General features: G+C 39.0%; 1 protein-coding gene across 1 annotated transcript; it reads right to left on the reverse strand.

Annotated features, from left to right (window-relative positions):
* Window positions 1-8,391: 8,391 nt before the first annotated feature.
* LOC141134065 (uncharacterized) lies at window positions 8,392-9,393 on the reverse strand. Its single transcript, XM_073623651.1, has one exon. It carries the CDS (start codon window positions 9,391-9,393, stop codon window positions 8,392-8,394), a length of 1,002 nt encoding a protein of 333 aa, XP_073479752.1.
* Window positions 9,394-20,743: the final 11,350 nt, after the last annotated feature.

Genomic DNA, 20,743 nt, shown 5'->3' on the forward strand with positions numbered 1-20,743 from the left:
CTACAGACAACTTACTGGCATCGGGATGGGTGCTAAATACGCCCCAAGTGTTGCCAACATCTTTATGGCAAGTTGGGAGGAAGATGCCATATATTCTGATATGACAGAAAATCTAATACTTTATAAAAGATTTATAGATAACTGCATTGTTATCTGGAAAGGGGATGAGACAAGCCTTATCCAGATGATTGAATGACAACCAGAAAAACATCAAGCTTACATATGAAATTAGTGATAGGGTGGCTCATTTCCTGGATCTAGAAATACAGATAGGCAATGGACTCATTAGCACTAAAACTTTTTTCAAGTCCATAGAAAGAAATGGCTACATACCAACTGATAGCTGTCATCAGGAATCATGGCTCATAAATATTCTGAAAGGACAGATGATACGCTTGAGAAGAAATTGCTCTGATAGTAAAGAATATCTTACACAGGCACATTGGATAGGAAAAAATTCAAAGCTAAAGGGTACAATAAAGATTTTTTTGAAGAAAAAATTCAAGAAGTTTATCAGATGCCAAGGAACTTATTGATCCAAGATAGGAATAAGGATAGCACACTAGACCACAATATTCCCTTGATAATGAATTACAGTGTCCAACACAAACAGGTTGAGCATATTATTAAAAAATATTGGCCCCTGCTAAAAGCTGATAAAGCTCTCCAGAATGTTTTACCTGACAAACCCCGTTTTATATACAGGCGAGTGCCAACTTTAAAGGCCTTTTTGGAAAAAATGTCCCGCAACCTCCGAAAAGAACAACAGAGCTAACATTCTTTCAGGGCAAAGGCTTTTACCCATGTAAAAGATGCTATGCTTGCCAAAATACAAATTTTAATGGACAAAGATGTACTAATTTTAAATCAACTAGCACTAATAAAGAATACGGAAGTAAGGATTTTATCTCTTGTAGAACCGAAGGCGTGGTGTATATTCTGCAATGTACATGTTCATTACAATATATAGGCAGAACAAAAAGGCCCATGTGGAAGCATATTAGGGAGCACATACAAAATATTAGGGATGCTTTTCCCAAGCATAGTGTCTCCAGACATTTAACAACACACCACAATAGAGATCCTACATGGCTCAAATTTTGGGCTATAGAAAGGTATAAACCACACTGGAGGGGTTCCAACAAAATTAGGGAATTAAGCAAAGATGAGTCCAGATGGATATTCGAGATGGGGGGCTAAATATTGATTTTGATATCAATTGCTTTATATCAGATTATTAATGTGGTTTTCTCTCTGATTATAAATAATTGACTTTATTTAGTTTTATATTTTTTTTGGCATTGTTTATCTTGGCATTTTTTATATTGGCATTTTTAATGATTGTATATACTTTAATGATTGTATGTGCATTTTATTCATTTCAATATAAATTTTTAAATTTTTATAATGTTAATCTGTCAATATATACATTTTATCCATATTAGTCATTCAATGGCTTGTTTTTTGTGATCAGGATGTATATGCCTAGCGATTACACTTGATACTATTACTTTTAATGTATATGGTATTTATTGTATGTGCTGTTTATATATCTATACATAAATTTAAAAGTTGCTCAAAACTATTGCAAATGGATTTGCTAAACGCACATAGATTCAATGACCAGCTCGTATTTTACATTCAGGTGTAATATAAATGTGTAACACTAGAGGGAGTCCGCTATATATGCAGTAATGTCTTTTATTTATACCTTGTTTTTCATTTCAAAATGTAATTATTGTATAAATAAAAATATGTTTAGATTCATGTATATACTATATATGAATTGTTTGGCTTAATGAAGCGGTATGATGATCCTGTGAAACAATCACTGTCACTAGAGTTACCAGGATGCCATTACACATAAATACTGAGACTATGGCATCTTAGGGATATCCTTGAGAAAGTCACTTGGTCTGTGATGTAACGTGTGGGAGGAGCCAGTGACAAGCTTTGCTGTTACGAGTTACGAGAACAGCAGCAGCGACTCTGGAGGAGTCACGCTGGCAGTGTCTGACTGTTTTCCATTCTTGCCTAAACACTTGCGAGGGTATGTGAGTGTATCATTTTGTGGTTATCTCTCTTCTGTGTTCCTTATCTGATCATTGCGCAATGATGTCTTTATTTTCTCTCCACGTGAATCGTTTATATTGAGATTATAAGAAAGTGAAACCATGCGCAAGCCATCAATTATTTACTCTTAACTTGGAAAAGACACTTTGAAGCTATTTATGTTTGTGAGGTTAACTATCAGGCTGAATACCAACTTTACTGAGCTTAACCCTTTCAAAACCCTTTCAATGCAGTTGCAATTGGAATAATTTGTGAATATTGATAGAGGAATATTCCATCATATATATTTATATATATTTTTTAATTGCTTTCTTCCTCTTCCTTCCAGTCAGTTTTTAAAATTTTTGCAACCAATCACATTTTATTTTTTATTTATAAATGATTTATTATTAATATTATCATGCACTATTCACTAAAGTGGTAGTTGTTGATTATTGATTATTGGAATTATCACTAATCATATTTCTGGAATACTATATATATTTATTTTTGATGTTTGGATTTGTGAATAATATATAATATTTATAGTGGTTATCACACAAGTTGATAGTTCAAATTAGAGCGCATCAATAATTTTTATTAATATGCCTTTAGTGTGTTGCGGGACAATAAGTTGTTAATGAGCTGCAATGCATTGAAGAGGTGTGGCTTTAACCCATCGTTAGAAGTGACAAAGGTGGGATAGGTGTAGTCATTGGGTCGGCTCCAGGTTCCTGCTGGAAGAATGAAACAAAGTTGAAGTGGGACAGCGCTTCAATTGCGACATTGCACTTGCATGGAATATGCGTACTGTGAACATTAAATTGGTCATGGAGTGACAACTGTACCAGCCTGCGTAGGAAGGACATTATGGGGAGCGACTTGGATCTACCCATGTTGATGATGTCGGCAGTAACCTGATTATCTGTGGCAAAAACCACCGTTTGTCTTGTCCAGGTGTGGCCCCAGACCCGAGCGGCTGCCACGAGAGGATACAATTCAAACAGTGAAACCGGGGATTAGGAGGATTTCTGGAGGCCAAGGTCCTGTGAACCAGTGATGGCCAAAAATTGCAAGGAAGCCTGTGGAGGCCACGGCATCTCTGAAGTCAGGATCAGCCCCAGGTGGCTTTTCTTCAGCTTATTATAAACAATATATAGACCTTTTGACCCCTTAATTAACCTCCTTGTTTAATTATATCCTGGAAGGAGGACACTTCCCGGACAAGATGCTTCTAGCCAATATGTCCCTGATTCCAAAACCAGGTAAAGATCACTCGCTACCTGCTAAGTTTCGCTCGATTTAGGTCATTAATAATGATCTAAAAATCTTTAGTAGGTTACTGGCCAACAGACTTGCTACTGTGATCCCTACTCTTATTTCTCCATACCAATAGGGTTTTATACCGGATTGGCAAATAACTGACAACATAAGATTAGCCACCAACATTATACAGGACGCTAACGTAACATAATCTTCTGTACTCCTCTTAAGTCTAAACATACACAAAGCCTTCAATAGCATTACATGGGAGTATCTGGCTGAGCTCTTACCAGGCTATGGGCTCCATAGAGAATTTTTTCATACCTTTAAGGCCATTTACACTAACCCTCAAACCAAAGTACGCATCCCAGGTTGCAACTCAGATTTCTTTAAAGTAGGCAAAGGCACCCCTCAAGGTTGCCCGCTTTCACCACTCCTGTTTTCTCTTGCAATGAAACCCCTAGCATCAGCCATCCTTGGAGCTCCAGACATTACAGGATATACCAAAGTGGGATCCCAATACAAACTCAGTATGTACGCGGATGACATGTTACTGTTTATTACCAACCCTCCCTCCCAAATTTACTACAGACATTACATGATTTCTCTGCCCTTCCAGGTCTCACTATAAATATAACTAAATCTTTAGGAATGCCTATTACCGTATATACTCAAGTATAAGTCGAATTTTTCAGCATATTTTTTTGTGCTGAAAGTGCCCCCCTCGACTTATACTGGAGTCAAGCACTTTTCTGCAGCAAAAAATTTCATTTTCCGAACTGATTTTGGAGCCCCGTATCTCAGGGCCACTTAGTGCTAAGAACCCTAAATTTGGTGTGCAAACCCAGTGGAACTGGTACCACAACATATCCAAAGCTGAAGTTCCTAGCACTAAGTGGCCCCAAGATACGGGGCCCCAAAATCGGTTCAGAAAATGTCATTCTCTGCTGCAGAAAAGTGCTTGACATTTTCTAAACCGACTTTCGGGCCCCATATCTCACGGCCACTTGGTGCTAGGAACTTCAGCTTTGGATATGTTCTGGTATCAGGGTTTGCACACCAAATTTGGGGTTCCTAGCTCTAAGTGGTCCTGAGATACAGGGCCCCAAACCCGGTTCGGAAAATAAAATTTTTTGCTGCAGAAAAGTGCTTGACATTTTCTGAACTGATATTTGGGGCCCTGTATCTCGGGGCCACTTGGTGCTAGAAACCCCAGCTTTGGAAATGTTATGGTGCTAGTTCCACTGGGTTTGCACACCAAATTTGGGGTTCTAAGCACTAAGTGGCCCCAAGATACGGGGCCCCAAATTTGGTCAACTGTGTCCATCTGCAGCAATGTCATTTCGGGACCCTTTGGGTTCAGAGACCCCAAATTTTGGCTGCAGCTAGGGGGCAACTAGGAACCCTTAACTACCGAGTTTGAAGTTCAGGGGACTTATGGCTGCAAATGGACACAGTGAGGCATGCAAATGGGCACAGTGATGCTGCAAATGGGCATTGTTGACCCTCTTTTCCACTTACAGTAGCTGTGCATTTCTCACCCTCGTCTTATACTCGGGTCAATAAGTTTTTCCCATTTTTTTTGTGGTAAATTAGGGCCTCGACTTATACTCAGAACGACTTATACTCGAGTATATACGGTAATATTCCCAGTTCTCAATTTGAAAGACTCTTTTGATTTTCAATGGTCACGGGTTTCCCTCTCATATCTAGAGATTCATCTCACCACAGATTTACAGACATTGTTTTTAAAAAATTACCCCCCTTTGATTGCTAAACTCAGCAAACACGGAAACTCTGGAGGTCATATCATTTATCATTTTTGGGCAGGGTTACTGCGGCAAAGATGACAGTCCCTCCAAAATTGTTATACCTCTCCCCATTAAAATCACTAAAGCCTTTGTAGAGTCTTTTCAACAAGACCTAAATAACTTTATTTGGGCAGCCCCCCCCCCCCAGACTATCCAAAACAGTATTATATACCTCAGCACATAGAGGAGGTCTGGGGGCCCCTAACCTATTGCACTACTATCTGGCATCAAGATTCTCACAATTAGCTCAATGGCATACATTTAGTTCTAGGATGCCTTGGGTATAATTTGAATTGGATTCAATCCTCCTGTATTGTCTCCCTGGTCTCCTTTGGGCAGGTGGAGCTTCTCCCGTTAACATTAAACCTTTAAACATTCTAGTTGCTCATTCACTACAATTTTAGCAAGGTTATAAGCACAAATACGCACCTTCCTCTCAGGCCCCCCTCTTGAAGCCTTCCTAGGTGACCCAATGTTTCCCCTCTGGCTTCTCTAAAACCCAGGGTTTTACCTGATGAATTTCTACTGGGGTTCTTTCTCTACATAAACTTGTAGAAGACTCGACATTCTCCTTCCAAACCCTGCAGTCCAAATATCACATACTGAATAGTGAAATTTTATATTACCTTCAAATAAAACACTTTTACTCATCTCGTTTTAAAATTGATTCTGTCTCAAATCTAACTCAATACGAACTCATTTGTACAGAGAATCCCAAAGGGAAAGGACTTAGCAATAGATTCATCCCTCAACGACCGTAACTCCACTAATAAGATATTATATTGGTCTAAATGGGAATCTGAATGCTATTTAGAACCTAAGTTCTTAGACTGGGACATATGTATAGATAACCTTAAAAAATGCACGGGATCTCTGAACATCAGGGAGACTATGATAAAACTCTTCACAAGATGGTACCAGACCCCAACCAGAGTTCATAAATTTTTCCCCACGGTATCTCTCCTGTGATTTAGAGGGTGTCAGACCTTAGGCTCATTTCTCCACTTATTGTGGGAATGTCCCCATGTCCCCCAATCTGGAGAAAACTGACCTCCATTGCGTCTATAATCATAGGGGTTCAGCTTTCCCTTAATCCATCCCACTGTCTATTGTTTTCCCCCATCGTAGAAACTACCACTCTTCAAATGAGACTGATTCACACAATCAGTGTGGCCATTCATTGGGTGGTTGGTGTGCATTGGAGAAATCCCTTGGTTCCACTACTTCAAGTTAAACTCAGAGTAGAATCTGTTAGCAGAGTAGAAAAACTTTTCCACACCTTGTATCACACTATGCCTTATTACGAATTTTAATGGGCTCCTTGGTTTGATCATTTAAATACTTTTGAATAAACCACCATAATGATCAACGTTATATGTCTCCTTCAATATTAAAGTTTTTACTATCTATTCACAAAATAATTGTACCATCAGCATTATTTTTACGATTATACTTCTTATAATTTTCTATTACAAATTTCTCTATAGCACCTTTGAAACTTTCTAATAAAAGTTTGTAAACTAAAAGCAAAAGATCAAAAAAAAAATTGTTCCATGACATCGATCTAGTCCTTCAAGGCCATAGAGTTGATCAAAGAGTATCTACTTTTTGATAACCTATGGAAGCAGCCGGCTGCACAGTCGAATAGTTTCTCAACGAACTGGCAGAAATGGTAAGCCTTAGAAACACTGGAGAGCGTTTTTTTGCAAAAAACATTTTTTCTTTTACAAAAAACAAAATTTTTTTTACTTAAATTTTTTATCACACATGATGTTTTTTAGGTGACAGGTTCTCTTTAATTAGACTTTTAAACCCTGCATGTCTCCTTTGGACTCCATTGAATGTTTTGCAATGCAAATTGCATTGCAAAACATTACTTGCCGACTAGCCTAGCCAGGGAACACCTAGATGCTGACCCGGAGGTGATGTCACAGACGTTGCTTTCCAGGTCACAGCAAGAAGGGGAGGAGAGCAGATGTGTGTCTCCTTTGGGGGAGAAGCCACCGGTCCCTCAGATGGGCAAGCAGAGCCCATAAAGCATGGTGGGAGGAGAGCACGGGGGCACCAGTACTGAGGGGGGGGTGAGCAGTTTCTGTGAGCACTGTCAGTTTCACACACAATCTCTGTGGCTGTAGGATTGTGTGTTAAACCCCCTGCTGTCAGGTCTGTAAGATGTACGGACCTGGCAGTGAAAGGGTTAAGGTTAAGAGGTTGCTTTACTAAAACTGGAGAGTGCAAAATCTAGTGCAGATTCAACTTTTTTCAGCTTTTTTTCAAAGCTTAAATGAGCAAGCTAAAGTTAGAAACTGGCTACCAATGCACAACTGCACCAAATTTAGCACTCTCACTTTTAGTAAATTAACCCCTAAGTGTTAGAACTTTTTATTATTATTATACAAGTGACAAACCGTGTTTCATTTTACATAGGAATCATTTAATCATCATTTAATCATTTAGCAATGCCTCATTCACAGATTATAGGCAATGTAGAAAAGTACACACACCATAGATGTATTTTCATGTTTTTACACTTGTGTAATCTCATGTTTTTGTATTCATGCATTTTATTATGAAATGAAAAAAAAAATACAAAAGATGTTTAAAAAGAAAACAAAATGTTCTTCATGCAAGTATGAAATCTACACTAAAATAAAGCATTATGAATAATCTTTATCTAATTACAGCACAAAAGCTAATACATATTTTGAAAAGAGTCATAAAATGTACATTTTGCAAAGCAGTTCTCTCTTTTGTGGTCATTGTAGTATTTAAAGCTGATCTCCTGCTTTTAGTGATGTTTAAATAGTTTGTTTGGACCAACATAGTGTAACAAACTATTGACATCACTAAGACATGCAGCTGCTCTTAGCGCTGTATAAGCTGTATGTAGCCTTAGCTACAAGTGCTGTGTTCTGGCAATGAGATGGGATCTTCCTGTCCCACACCCTGAACAAAAGCTGCTCAGCCATTCACAGGAAGCTTTGCATTTTTTGAAGGAATACAAAGCTTCCTCTGATTGACTGAGGTGCAGAGGTGGGCGGATGATATTAAATCCTCTGCCTCAGCCAGTCAGAGGAAGCTTTGCATTCATTCAGAAAATACAAAGCTGTCCGAGAGTGGTAAAGCAGTGCCAATGCATATCTTAGTGAAATGAATAATTTGTTTGGACCAGCTTGCTCCAAATTAAATATTGTAATTCAATAAAAGCTAGAGATCAGCTTTAAGCAGATATGTACAACATATGAATTATTTATAACATTCATATTTAACTAATTGAATTAACTTCTTTTCCTTTGTGAATCCTCTGGTGTTGAGTAAGAGCTGACTTTTTATTAAAACACTTGTCACACTCCAAACATTTAAATGGTTTTTCTCCTGTGTGAACTTTTTGGTGTTCATTAAGATTAGATTTTTGCCCAAAGCACTTGTCACATTCTGGACATCTAAATGACTTCTCTCCTGTGTGAACTTTTTGGTGTTGATTAAGATTAGATTTTTCCGCAAAGCACTTGTTACATTCTGGACATCTAAATGACTTCTCTCCTGTGTGAACTTTTTGGTGTTGAGTTAAATACCATTTTTTCACAAAGCATTTGTCACATTCCGAACATCTATACGGTTTCTCTCCTGTGTGAACTCTTTGGTGTAGAGTAAGAGAATTTATTTGCACAAAGCATTTGTCACATTCTGAACATCTAAATGGCTTCTCTCCTGTGTGAATCCTTTGGTGTTGCCTAAGTTTAGATTTTTCAGAGAAACATTTGTCACATTCTGAACATCTGAATGGCTTCTCTCCTGTGTGACTCCTTTGATGAGATATAAGTTGTGACTTCTTATAGCAACACATGTCACATTCTGGGCACTTAAATGTATTTTCTCCTTGGTGAATCTTCTTTCGGTGGTAATAAAGAGATGTCGATTGTGAGAAGCTCTCAGTACATTCTGAACATCTATATGGTTTCTCTCCTGTGTGAATTCTCTGGTGTATAGTAAGAACTCCCTTTGATGAGAAACACTTATCACATTCTGAGCACCCAAATGGCTTCTCTCCTGTATGACTCCTCATGTGTATAATAAAATTTGTCTTTCTTGAGAAATTCTTATCACATTCCAAACATTTCAACATGTTTTCCTTTTCTGGATCTTCTTCTGGTGGTATAGAAATGTCTTCTCTGAAAAGCACTTGTTCAATTCTGAGTAGTGAAAAAGTCTTCTCTCCTGTGTTAATTCTCTGATGATTACTGAGCTTTGCTGAAGGATTTCTCATGGGTCATATTGTGCTGGTTAGGATCTATAGGAATATGAAAATACATTGTTATGGAACAAATATTGAATACAGATGAATATCAATTTGGGAATAACATTATGGAATTTTAAACCAGAATTTATTGTTTTCCAATCACAGTACAAATGTATATATTGTCAAAAGTATTGGTACACCTGCCTTTACAAGTACATGAACTTTAATGTCATCCCAGTCTTAGTCCATAGGGTTCAATATTGAGTTGGGCCTCCCTTTGCAGTTATAACAGCTCCAAATTTTCTGGGAAGGCTGTCTACAAGGTTTAGGAGTGTGTCCATGGGAATGTTTGACCATTCTTCCAGAAGCGCATTTGTTAAGGTCAGGGACTGATGTTGGATGAGAAGGCCTGGCTCACAGTCTCTGCTCTAATTCATCCCAAAGGTATTCTATTAGGTTGAGGTCAGGACTCTGTGCAGGCCAGTCAAGATCCTTTACCCCAAACTTACTCATCTATGTCTCTATGGACCTTGCGTTGTGCACTGGTACAAATTACTTGCTGGAGGGGGATTATGATTTGGTGTTGTTTTACAAGGGTTGGGTTTGACCTCTTCATTCCAGTGAAGGGAACTCTTAAGGTGTCAGAAAGCCAAAACATTTTGAACAATTTCATGGTCCTAATTTTGTGGGAGCAGTTTGGGGATTTCCCCTTCCTGTTCCAAAATGACTGCACACCAGTACACAAATGTGCTTCTGGAAGAATGGTCAAACATTCCCATAGACACACTCCTAACCCTTGTGGACAGCCTTCCCAGAAGAGTTGAAGCTATTATAGCTGCAAAGGGTGGGACAACTCAGTATTGAACCCTACGGACTGAGACTGGGATGTCATTAAAGCTTATGTGCGTGTAAAAGCAGGCACCCCAATGCTTTTGACAATATAATATATATATATATATATATATATATATATATATATATATATATATATATATATTTATTTTTTGGACAGGATGACTAGAAGACCGAAAGAGCGATTTTTACATGACATAGGTATGCAGCATCATTAACTAGTTTTTTTAATGCTCTCTCTTTATTGGAAATGTTTGCACAAGTTATCAATATGAGGAGCTACAATGTGAATCATTTCAAAGTAAAGCTGGACATACACTAGTAATTCAAAATGAAAATTCGTACAAAAATTCTTAGAAAAATTCATACAAAAATTATCAAAACATTCAATTGTTACCCAAAAGATTTTAACATTTAACTTTTAACCCCCTTCATGACCAGGTAATTTTTTGCGATACAGCACTGAGTTACTTTAACTGACAACTGCGCGGTCATGCGACGATGTACCCAAATAAAATCTCCATTACAAATGCTAGTTTTACAAGACCGAGCGCTTCTGGCTCATCCTTGATTCCGAGCATACGTGTTTGTACTTTGGACTTTTGTCCGATGGACTTGTGTACACACGATCGGAAAGGCCGACAACACACATTTGTTGGCTGAACATTTGAGAGCATGCTAGCCAAGATTTTTTGGCGGAAAGTCCGTCAACAAATGTCCAATGGAGCATACACACGGTCGGACTTACCGGCAACAAGCTCACATGCAACATTTCCTGTGGGAAAATCTGATCATGTGTACGTGGCATAAGACTAAAACTAAATTGAAATTTGCTGCCAAAATTAACATTGATGGCCACACATTGATCGAAATTCAGTCAGTCCCTGCTGCACTAGCTGAATTTTGATAAGTGAATGGTCTTAAAAGCAAAAATGAAATATATTGCAGCTTACCAATTATATGTGGTGGCTGCATTAGTTTTTTTTTTTCAAACTTTTTCCCCTCTGTTCTCACCTTGTGATCTGGCCAGTAACACACCTCTTTTATTAGAATGCCCCCACTCTGGATGAAGGAGCACAGGGGGCACCTTTGGACAGCAGTATTGTCAGCCTAGGGGGAGGGGAGTGTTAGATGGACTAGCAGATTTAAATACACTAACAAACTGATGTCAAACTCTGGCTAATACCTTATAATTAGCTACAGCAAACAGTTTTTTTTCTTTGGGATAAAGGTTTTACACAAATAAATACAATGAAATCATTGTAAGCAACTCTGCCAGTGTTAAATGGTTTGCCTCATCCCTGTAACAGCAAGAGAGCTTGTTCTTTTGAAAAAGATTAGACTTATTGGCTGGATCACCAAACAAAAAAGAAAACAAATGCAGCCCTCTCATCTAAGAATTGGTAAGCTGCAATACAAGAAATGTTTTCTTTTGGGTTTAATACTGCTTTGAGATAAAATGTTTGGAATGAAAAAAAAAAGATAACACTCAAATTGGGAGAAATAGTCCTGGAGATGCAAGTTTTTAATTATTATATTGTTCCTGTTTACTGTGGATGCTAGTGCATTTATATTTTTCCCCTCACCCCTCACAGTTTTGTGATATTTAGTAAATATTTTTTTCATATCTTTTCATGTGACAACACTGAAGAAATAATGACACTTTGTTACAATGTAAAGTAGTGAGTGTACAGCTTGTATAACAGTGTAAATTTCCTGTCCCCTCAAGATAACTCAACAGACAGCCATTAATGTCTAAACCACTGGCAACAATAGTGGGTACACCCCTAAGTGAAAATGTCCAAATTGGGCCAAATTATCAATTTTCCCTCCCTGGTGTCATGTGACTTGTTAGTGTTACAAGGTCTCAGGTGTGAATGGGGGCGGGTGTGTTAAATTTGGTGTTATCGCTCTCACTCTCTCATACTGGTCACTGGAAGTTCAACATGGCACCTCATGGCAAAAACTCTCTGAGCATCTGAATAAAATAATTGTTGCTCTACATAACTATGGCCTAGGCTATAAGAAGATTGCCAAGACCCTGAAATGGAGCTGCAGCACGGTGGCCAAGACCATACAGCGGTTTAACAGGACAGGTTCCACTCAGAACAAGTCTCATCATGGTCGACCAAAGAAGTTGAGTGCACGTACTCAGCATCATATCCAGAGGATGTCTTTGGGAAATAGACATATGAGTGCTGCAGAAGTTGAAGGGGTTGGGGATCAGCCTGTCAGTGCTCAGACCATATGCCGCACACTGCATCAAATTGGTCTGCATGGCTTTTGTCCCAGAAGGAAGCCTCTTCTAAAGATGATGCACAAGAAAAGCCCGCAAACAGTTTGCTGAAGACAAGCAGACTAAGGACATAGATTACTGGAACCATGTCCTGTGGTCTGATGAGACCAAGATAAGCTTATTTGGTTCAGATGGTATCAACCATGTGTGGTGACAACAAGGTGAGGAGTACAAAGACGGGTGTGTCTTGCCTACAGTCAAGCATGGTGGTGAGAGTGTCATGGTCTGGGGCTGCATGAGTGCTGCAGGCACTGGGGAGCTGCAAGTCATTAAGGGGACCATGAATGCCAACATGTACTGTGACATACTAAAGCAGAGCATGATCCCCTCCCTTTGGAGACTGGGCCACAGGGCAGAATTTCAATATGATAACGACCCCAAACACTCCTCCAAGATGACCACTGCCTTGCTAAAAAGCTGAGGGTAAAGGTGATGGGCTGGCCAAGCATGTCTCCAGACCTAAACTCTATTAAGCATCTGTGGGGCATTCTCAAATGGAAGGCTGAGGAGTGCAAGGTCTCTAACATCCACCAGCGCTGTGATTTTGTCATGGAGAAGTGGAAGAGGACTCTAGTGGAAACCTGTGAAGCTCTGGTAAACGCCATGCCTGAGAGAGTTAAGGCAGTGCTGCAAAATAATGATGGCCACACAAAATATTGACACTTTGGGCCAAATTTGGAAATGTTCACTTAGGGGTGTACTCACTTTTGTTGCCAGCAGTTTAGCCATTAATGGCTGTGTGTTGAGTTATTTTGAGGGGACAGCAAATTTATACTGTTATACAAGCTGTATACTCACTACTTTACATAGATAGATAGATAGATAGATAGATAGATAGATAGATAGATAGATAGATAGATAGATAGATAGATAGATAGATAGATAGATAGTAAAATACGATTGGGCACGTCACCCTTTTTCTAGGTAAATAATATATTTCTAAAGGTGTTATTGACAATAAATTTTCACCACATGTCAGTAACCACCCATGCAATCCATACATAAAAAGAAACCAAAACAAATAAGTTCAGAAATTAAGTTATGTGTAATAAAATGGAATGACACAGGGGAAAAAAATTGAACACATGATAAAAAGGGAGCTGAAATCTATCAGTAATGGTACTGCCAAACTTTGTATCAATGAAGGAAGGATGAATGGAAAAAATGGACCAATACATTCTTGATAAAAATCTGCTGCCATCTACCAGGATGATGAAGATGAAATGAGGGTGGACATTTCAATAAGACAATGATCCCAAACACAAAGCTAAGGAAATTCTCAATTGGGTTCAAAAAAGAAAATAAAGCTGCTAGAATGTTCCAGCCAATCACCTAACTTAAATCCAATATAAAATCTATGGAAAGAACTAAAGATCAGAGTCCATAGAAGATGTCCATGAAACCTTCAAGATTTGAAGGCTGTTTGTGTGGAAGAATGGGCCAAAATCACACCTGAGCAATGCATACGACTAGTTTCTCCATACAGGAGACATTTTGAAGCTGTCATTACCAGCAAAGTATTTTGTGCAAATTATTAAATACAATTCAGGTAGCTTGTTTAATACATTTTCACTGTGTCATTGCAGGTTATTACATATAACTTCATTTCTGAACTTAATTTTTTTTTTTGTATGCATGACTTGCGTGGGTTGTTACTGACATGTGGTGCAAATGTAAAGTCAATAGCACCTTTAGAAACAGATTTGCCTAGAAAAATGGTGACATGTTCAATACTTATTTTACTCACTGTATATATCAAAAAGTAATCACTGTTAACTGCGCCTTAAGACAGCTGTAATATTTATATGAACAAAATCACAAATCTTAGATCCTGAGATAGAGAGATAGTTTCATATACTGTATATATTTATAGGAACTGTACAGTGATCTTCTCAAACCCTTCTAAATGGCAGCTCAACACATGGATTGTTTTACTCCCAATCTCTTCCTCCATCACCACCTTGTCTCAGTAAATCTATCCCCACCTTGCTTCAGTAATTATATGTATTATACATATTTCATGGGGACTGGTAGATATTTGGTTTACCTATTTTACAATATGCTCTATACAGTATATTATTCTTACAGGTGAGACCTAAGAGACACAGAGGGGTTGATTTACCAAAGGCAAATAGACTGTGTACTTTGCAAAGTACAATTGCACTCTGCAAGTGCAGTTGCTCCAGAGCTTAGTAAATGAGCAGAAGCTCTGTGACTTCCATCATCCAATCATGTGCAAGTAAAAATGCATTTTTTCCCTTACATGTGATTGAGTATTCTTTGCAAAGTGAAGTTTTATCTCGTTTACTAAGTTCTGGAGCACCTGCATAGTGCAACTGCACTTTGCAAAGTGCACGGTCTATTTGTCTTTAGTAAATCAACCACAGAGTCTGCTTGTAAAGTGAGAAAGTCCAAAGGTGAGAGGCAAGATCATGAATAAACAGTGATATATAACTTTCTAACATATGAATGTTACAACTAATGTGATACAATGTTATGAGTGAAGATATTAGTACAATATAAAACAAAAATAATAACACTGATACAGTGAGGCACATAAAAAAAAATTATGTTCACATATTTCACATATTTCTTCTGCACATGACTGACAATTTATTGTGTGAACATTCTAAGCTCCAATAACCTTAAATAAATTTAGTAAATCAGCCTGCATGCTGATGTATTTCTGTTACTATAGAACTTATATGCATTTTTAATTTGTACAGAAATTTGAGAAGACTGTGGGTCTTTATAAACCAGAGTTACCTGTGAAACACCTAACAAAACCATCACAAGTTCCAGTATGAATAAATGTCATTATAAAATGATGGTATATGGATATAAATATATCTGATCAAAAAGCCCAATGAATGCTTATTGATGAACAAATGATAAATGTAATATTTGGGTGTAATATAAACAAGAAGTGTATCAAAAGACAGCAAAATGATCAAGATGAAATGGTCACAAATATATTTTAAAAAACTAATACTTTTCAGTTTTAATATGAAAAATTACATATGTTATGGAATTTTGTTGTATAGAAATTTCTAATAAAAAAACCCTACTATGTGAAGTATATACTGTATAACTCCTTATTGAGTCTGTTGCTTGGATTTTTTTGTATTGAAACCCAGCAGCAAAAAGTGCTGCAATGTAGTCCACCAGCTAATACCATAGATTGTGGTTCAATGATCATAAACATATACAATCATCTAAACCATACAAGTATACGATCAAAAAAGTGTACCCACCTGGTATAAAGTAGTATAGGATCCCTTAGTAGTTCCTTTCACCAGCAGTTCTTCTAAGTGACTGAGCCCAGCTTCACGTTTTATTTATTTCAACACCACCACTAACATGTGCTCGCTTCCCATTGGTTAAAAAGGTGTGATCTACTTAACAAAAGGCATCTTCACAGTCTACATAGATAGTTTCAGCTTCTCTTTGTTTCAGCTCTCAATCACAGTCACAGCCAGGACAGGTTCATTAACATTCTAATATGTGGAGGAAGTCTATAGGGGTGTACCTTCAATGAAAATGAATGACAGTTGTCTCCCATCATTAGCATAAACAACAGGTGACACTATACATATGTTATCAATGACAAAAGAGACTGGAGATGGTAAAGCAATGTTTTGTGATCCGCAATAAGATTCAGTCACATGATCCTATGAGCTGTGTAACCATACAGACAGCCATTTGTAATGCTAAATTTATATTTAACTTAATATCAAACTATTAGCTTGGTTTGCACAACAATAAAAAAATAATTCACAGAGGAACTGCCTGTAGAGAAATAAAATTAGTACCAGTTAGCTGACCATTTGGTATAGGGGGGTCTGATTTGGTTCAATTCAGTAAACCCAACCTTAGTGGAAAATACCAGTCAATGGAAGGTCAAACCTGGTAGTAAAATCTGGCTATTTTTTGAGCCAATAGGCCAACTATTGTAAAAAAAAAAAGGCAATGGGTAGCTGGGCATTGCCATGGGGAACATTTTTCCTTTTACAATCAGCAAGGCCTGCCATTACAGCATCTCAATCTGAATCATATCAGGTAGTTTCAGTAGGGATGTGTTTTTTTTCATCAAAAAACAATACACCCACTTTGTCCTGCAGATAAAAAATGTACCTGTAGTCTGTTGAAGCTGCTCCTGTTCTCCCTGATACAAAACTGTCCTGTCACCAGACAATGCGCCATTTCCTTCAATGCAGCACACCATAATTCATGCTAGTACATTACCATGTGTTGTGATGCACTGCAAAGCACGAGAATTGGACCTGTGTAACCTTGGTGCACTGAGGTACCATTCAATGTTTGTTAATAGGCGTTGTAGTAACATGCGCCTAAAAGATGTGCATTTATATATTTTTTAAATTAAAAAAGTCAATTTAAACTTTAATAAGTATCACACAATGGCATCAAAAATACAAATACATAAAAAAACAAATAACAGATCAGTGTAAGATAAACAAAAATAAAAGAAATACAAATAGAAATGATAAAAATGTCTAGAAAGATGTAACAAGCTTATAGAAGCATGTGTGCCTCATCATGTGCTTCTTGTCAGCTTTCTGCAGTGTGTGTTTGAGCCTACTGAGTGCAAAGGAAATGATGTATCTTAGGCTGAAAGAGAATGTAGCTGTCTAAATACATTGAAGAGTATATGAATACATGTCTTCATGAATTTATGCTACCTTGCATATGTCTGTGTGAGTGTGTGTACATGAGTGTATGAATAAATGTCTCCCAAGATGGCTTTTTATGTTACATGTCATAATTTCAAAAGCTGTGAGCCTTGTATAGCAAACATTAACACTTTACTTTAACTATTTTCCTCATGGGAGCATAGGAGGGGAAAACCGAGCTTAGAGTACCTCTAAAGGTCATATATGTATTCTGATTGACAAGAACATATGTAACACTGTACTCGTGTCCTCACAGGTCAAAGGTCATGTAGCTGAACATCTCTGTGTTTCATGGCTTTAACAACGTATTTAAAAAATATAATATATACAGTATATATTAAACAAATACACACAGGCTCCTTTGATTATCACTGAGAATATATTATTACCCACTAATCCTAGCTAACAGTATTTAAGGACCAGCCGCTGCAGTTATATTGCGGCATGTTGTCTCCTCTGGGTGAATCGCCGTATCTGTACATCGGCCACTTTAAGAGCTGTAGGGGCCACGCGTATGCCGGAGTCGATGCGTGTGGCCGGCTGGCACAATGCCTGCTGGCCACCCACGGTCGCTCCTTACAGAGACAGAACAGAGATCTCCATTCTGTCAGGGGAGGAAAGACAGATCTCCATTCTGTCAGGGGAGGAAAGACAGATCTGCTGCTCCTACTGATTAGAAGCAGCGATTGTTCTCCTCCCCCAGGCAGTCCCATCCCCCCACAGTTATAAACACTCCCTAGGTAACACACTTAACCCCTTGATCGCTCCCCCGGTGCTAACCCCTTCCCTGCCAGTGACATTTATACAGTAATCAGTGGCTATTTTTATCTCTGATCGCTGTATAAATTTCAATGGTCCCAAAAAAGTGTCAAAAGTGTCCGATCTGTCTGCCGCAATGTCCCAGTCCCACTAAAAATCGCAGATCACCGCTATTACTAGTAAAAAAATAATACATTCATAAACATATCCCCTATTTTGTAAATTCTATAACTTTTCCACAAACCAACCAATATACACTGCAATATTTATTTTTACTAAAAATATGTAGAAGAATATATATTGGCCTAAAGTGAGGAAGAATTTTATCTTTTTTGGGGGGGGGGGGGGATATTATAGCAAAAAGTAAAAAATATTGCTTTTTTTTCCAAATTGTCGCTCTTTTTTTTGTTTATAGCGCAAAAAAAAAACACAGAGGTAATCAAATACCACCAAAAGAAATCTCTATTGGTGGGAAAAAAGGACATCAATTTTATTTGGGTATAACATCGCATGACCACGCAATTGTCAGTTAAAGCAATGCAAAAAATGGCCTGGTCATTAAGGGGGCAAACCCTTCGGGTCCTACAAATATATGATACTAATATATATACTTCTTTAGCTTACTACACCTAATCTTGTATAAATCACACCCATGTCAAATATTTCTGACCAGTTGCTGTTCAGCTCAAATATTTCTACTCAGCTTCCATATATGGCTTTAAAATGTTCCGATCAAGCTATTCATAAATTCTCACATTTATATTAAGCATGTTTTATCATAAAAATCAAAAAATTAGCAAGAGTGCATTTACCATAATATATTATAATTCCTATAAATGCAGAATTATGAATTTAGAATAATCACTTTCTAACACTCCCTGTCCAAATGCATTTTGTAGAGGTCTAACAATATCATTTTGACTTTAAATTTTTGATCTTTGATTACATTCGTAAGCGTTCAAGGGGCTACGCAAGTACGCAGGCCAAAAGATGCCATGCGATGCTTGAGCTGGTGTGCTTGGGAGACAGGAGCCACACTGGGGCAGAGGTTCTGCCAGCTCTGCAGGGGCAGGTTCAGAGGTTGTTGATGCCACGCCAACTTTAGGCAGGAATGGTGGTTTGCGACAATGGCACCAACCTCCTCTGCCCTCCGACGGACAAATGACCCATGTGCCCTGTTTGGCTCACGTCCTTAACTTGGTGGTGCAGCGGTTCTTGGGCAGGTACCCGGGCTTACAGGATGTCCTGAGGCAGGCCAGGAAAGTCTGTGTGCATTTCCGCCGGTCATATAATGCCAGTGCTCGGCTGGCGGACCTCCAAAAGGAGTTTAACCTGCCCAAGAACCGCCTAATCTGTGACATGCCCATCAGGTGGATTGTCCACCTGTTGGAGCGCACGCTGCGTGGAATAATGGACAGGGCACTTGAGGCAGAACAAAGGCAGGAAGAGGAGGACTTCCTTAGCTCTCAAGGCCCCCTTTATCCAGACAGTGTTCCTGTGTGCCCGCCGATCACACAGGAAAAGGATGAGGACGAGGAGGAGGATTGTGTTAGTAGGGAGGTGGAGCCTGGCACTCAGCATCAGCAGCAGTCTTAAAGGGATCAGTCCCAAGAAACACATGAACTTGTACGTGGCTGGGAGGAGGTGGCTGCGGACCAGGTCGTCCTTAGTGACCCAGAGGACTCTGGACTGAATGCCTCAGCAAACCTACGCTGCATGGCCTCCCTGATCCTGCAAAGCCTGCGTAAGGATCCTCGTATTAGTGGTATCAAGGAGAAGGACCAATACTGGCTGGCAACCCTCCTTGATCCACGTTAAAAGGGTAAGGTTGCGGACCTTATCTTGCCGTCGCAGAGGGAGCAGAGGATGAAACATCTTCGGGAGGCCTTGCAGAAAGGTCTGTGCAACGCGTTCCCAGAGACTGGGAGGTTACAAACTCCTGTTTCTGGACAACGTGTTGCTGAGGCTTCGGTCAGTCAAAGAAGGAGCGGTGGAGAAGGTGGCCGTCTGACTGATGCGTTCAGACAATTTTTTAGTCCGCAGCCCCAAGGTATGATCAGTTCCAGCAACCATCGCCAGCGTCTGTTTTACATGGTGCAGGAATACCTAGGGGCAAGATCTGACTTGGACACCTTTCCCACCAAAAATCCTCTGGGTTACTGGGTCTTGAGGATGGATCACTGGCCAGAGTTTGCACAGTACGCAATTGAGCTACTGGTCTGTCCTGCATCCAGCGTTCTTTCGGAACGCACATTCAGTGCTGCTGGAGGCTTTGTAACCGATCACAGGGTGCGTCTGTCCACCGACTCGGTCGATCAACTGACCTTCATAAAAATGAATCAGTCTTGGATCACCACCAGCTACCGAGCACCTGATGCTGATGTAACTGAATAATTTTTTTTGAAATCTCAGATCCCTTCAAAGACTGCCTATGCTGAGTGACTATCCTGAGTAATTATCCTCTTCCTCCTCAATGATCACGCTGATAGCTTGTAAGAACATTTTTGGTTCTGGGCGATGCCACCAGTGCATAAGGCCCAATTTTTCAGCCCCTGTTCAACAGGGGCATGTAATTACAATTTTTGATGCAATACTTTGCAGCAGGGCTCGTTCCTGCGTTCCAACTAGAGTATCTGTGAGGGGTTGCAGTGTTGTGGCACCAGCACCAGTGCCTAAGGCCCAATTTTTCAGCCCCTGTTTAACAGGGGCATGTAATTACAATTCTTGATCTAATATTTCACAGCAGGGCCCATTTCTGCGCCCACCAAGAGCGAGTGAG

The sequence above is a fragment of the Aquarana catesbeiana genome, linkage group LG03 (genome assembly GCF_042186555.1).
Source record: "Aquarana catesbeiana isolate 2022-GZ linkage group LG03, ASM4218655v1, whole genome shotgun sequence".
NCBI classification, from domain to species: domain Eukaryota; kingdom Metazoa; phylum Chordata; class Amphibia; order Anura; family Ranidae; genus Aquarana; species Aquarana catesbeiana.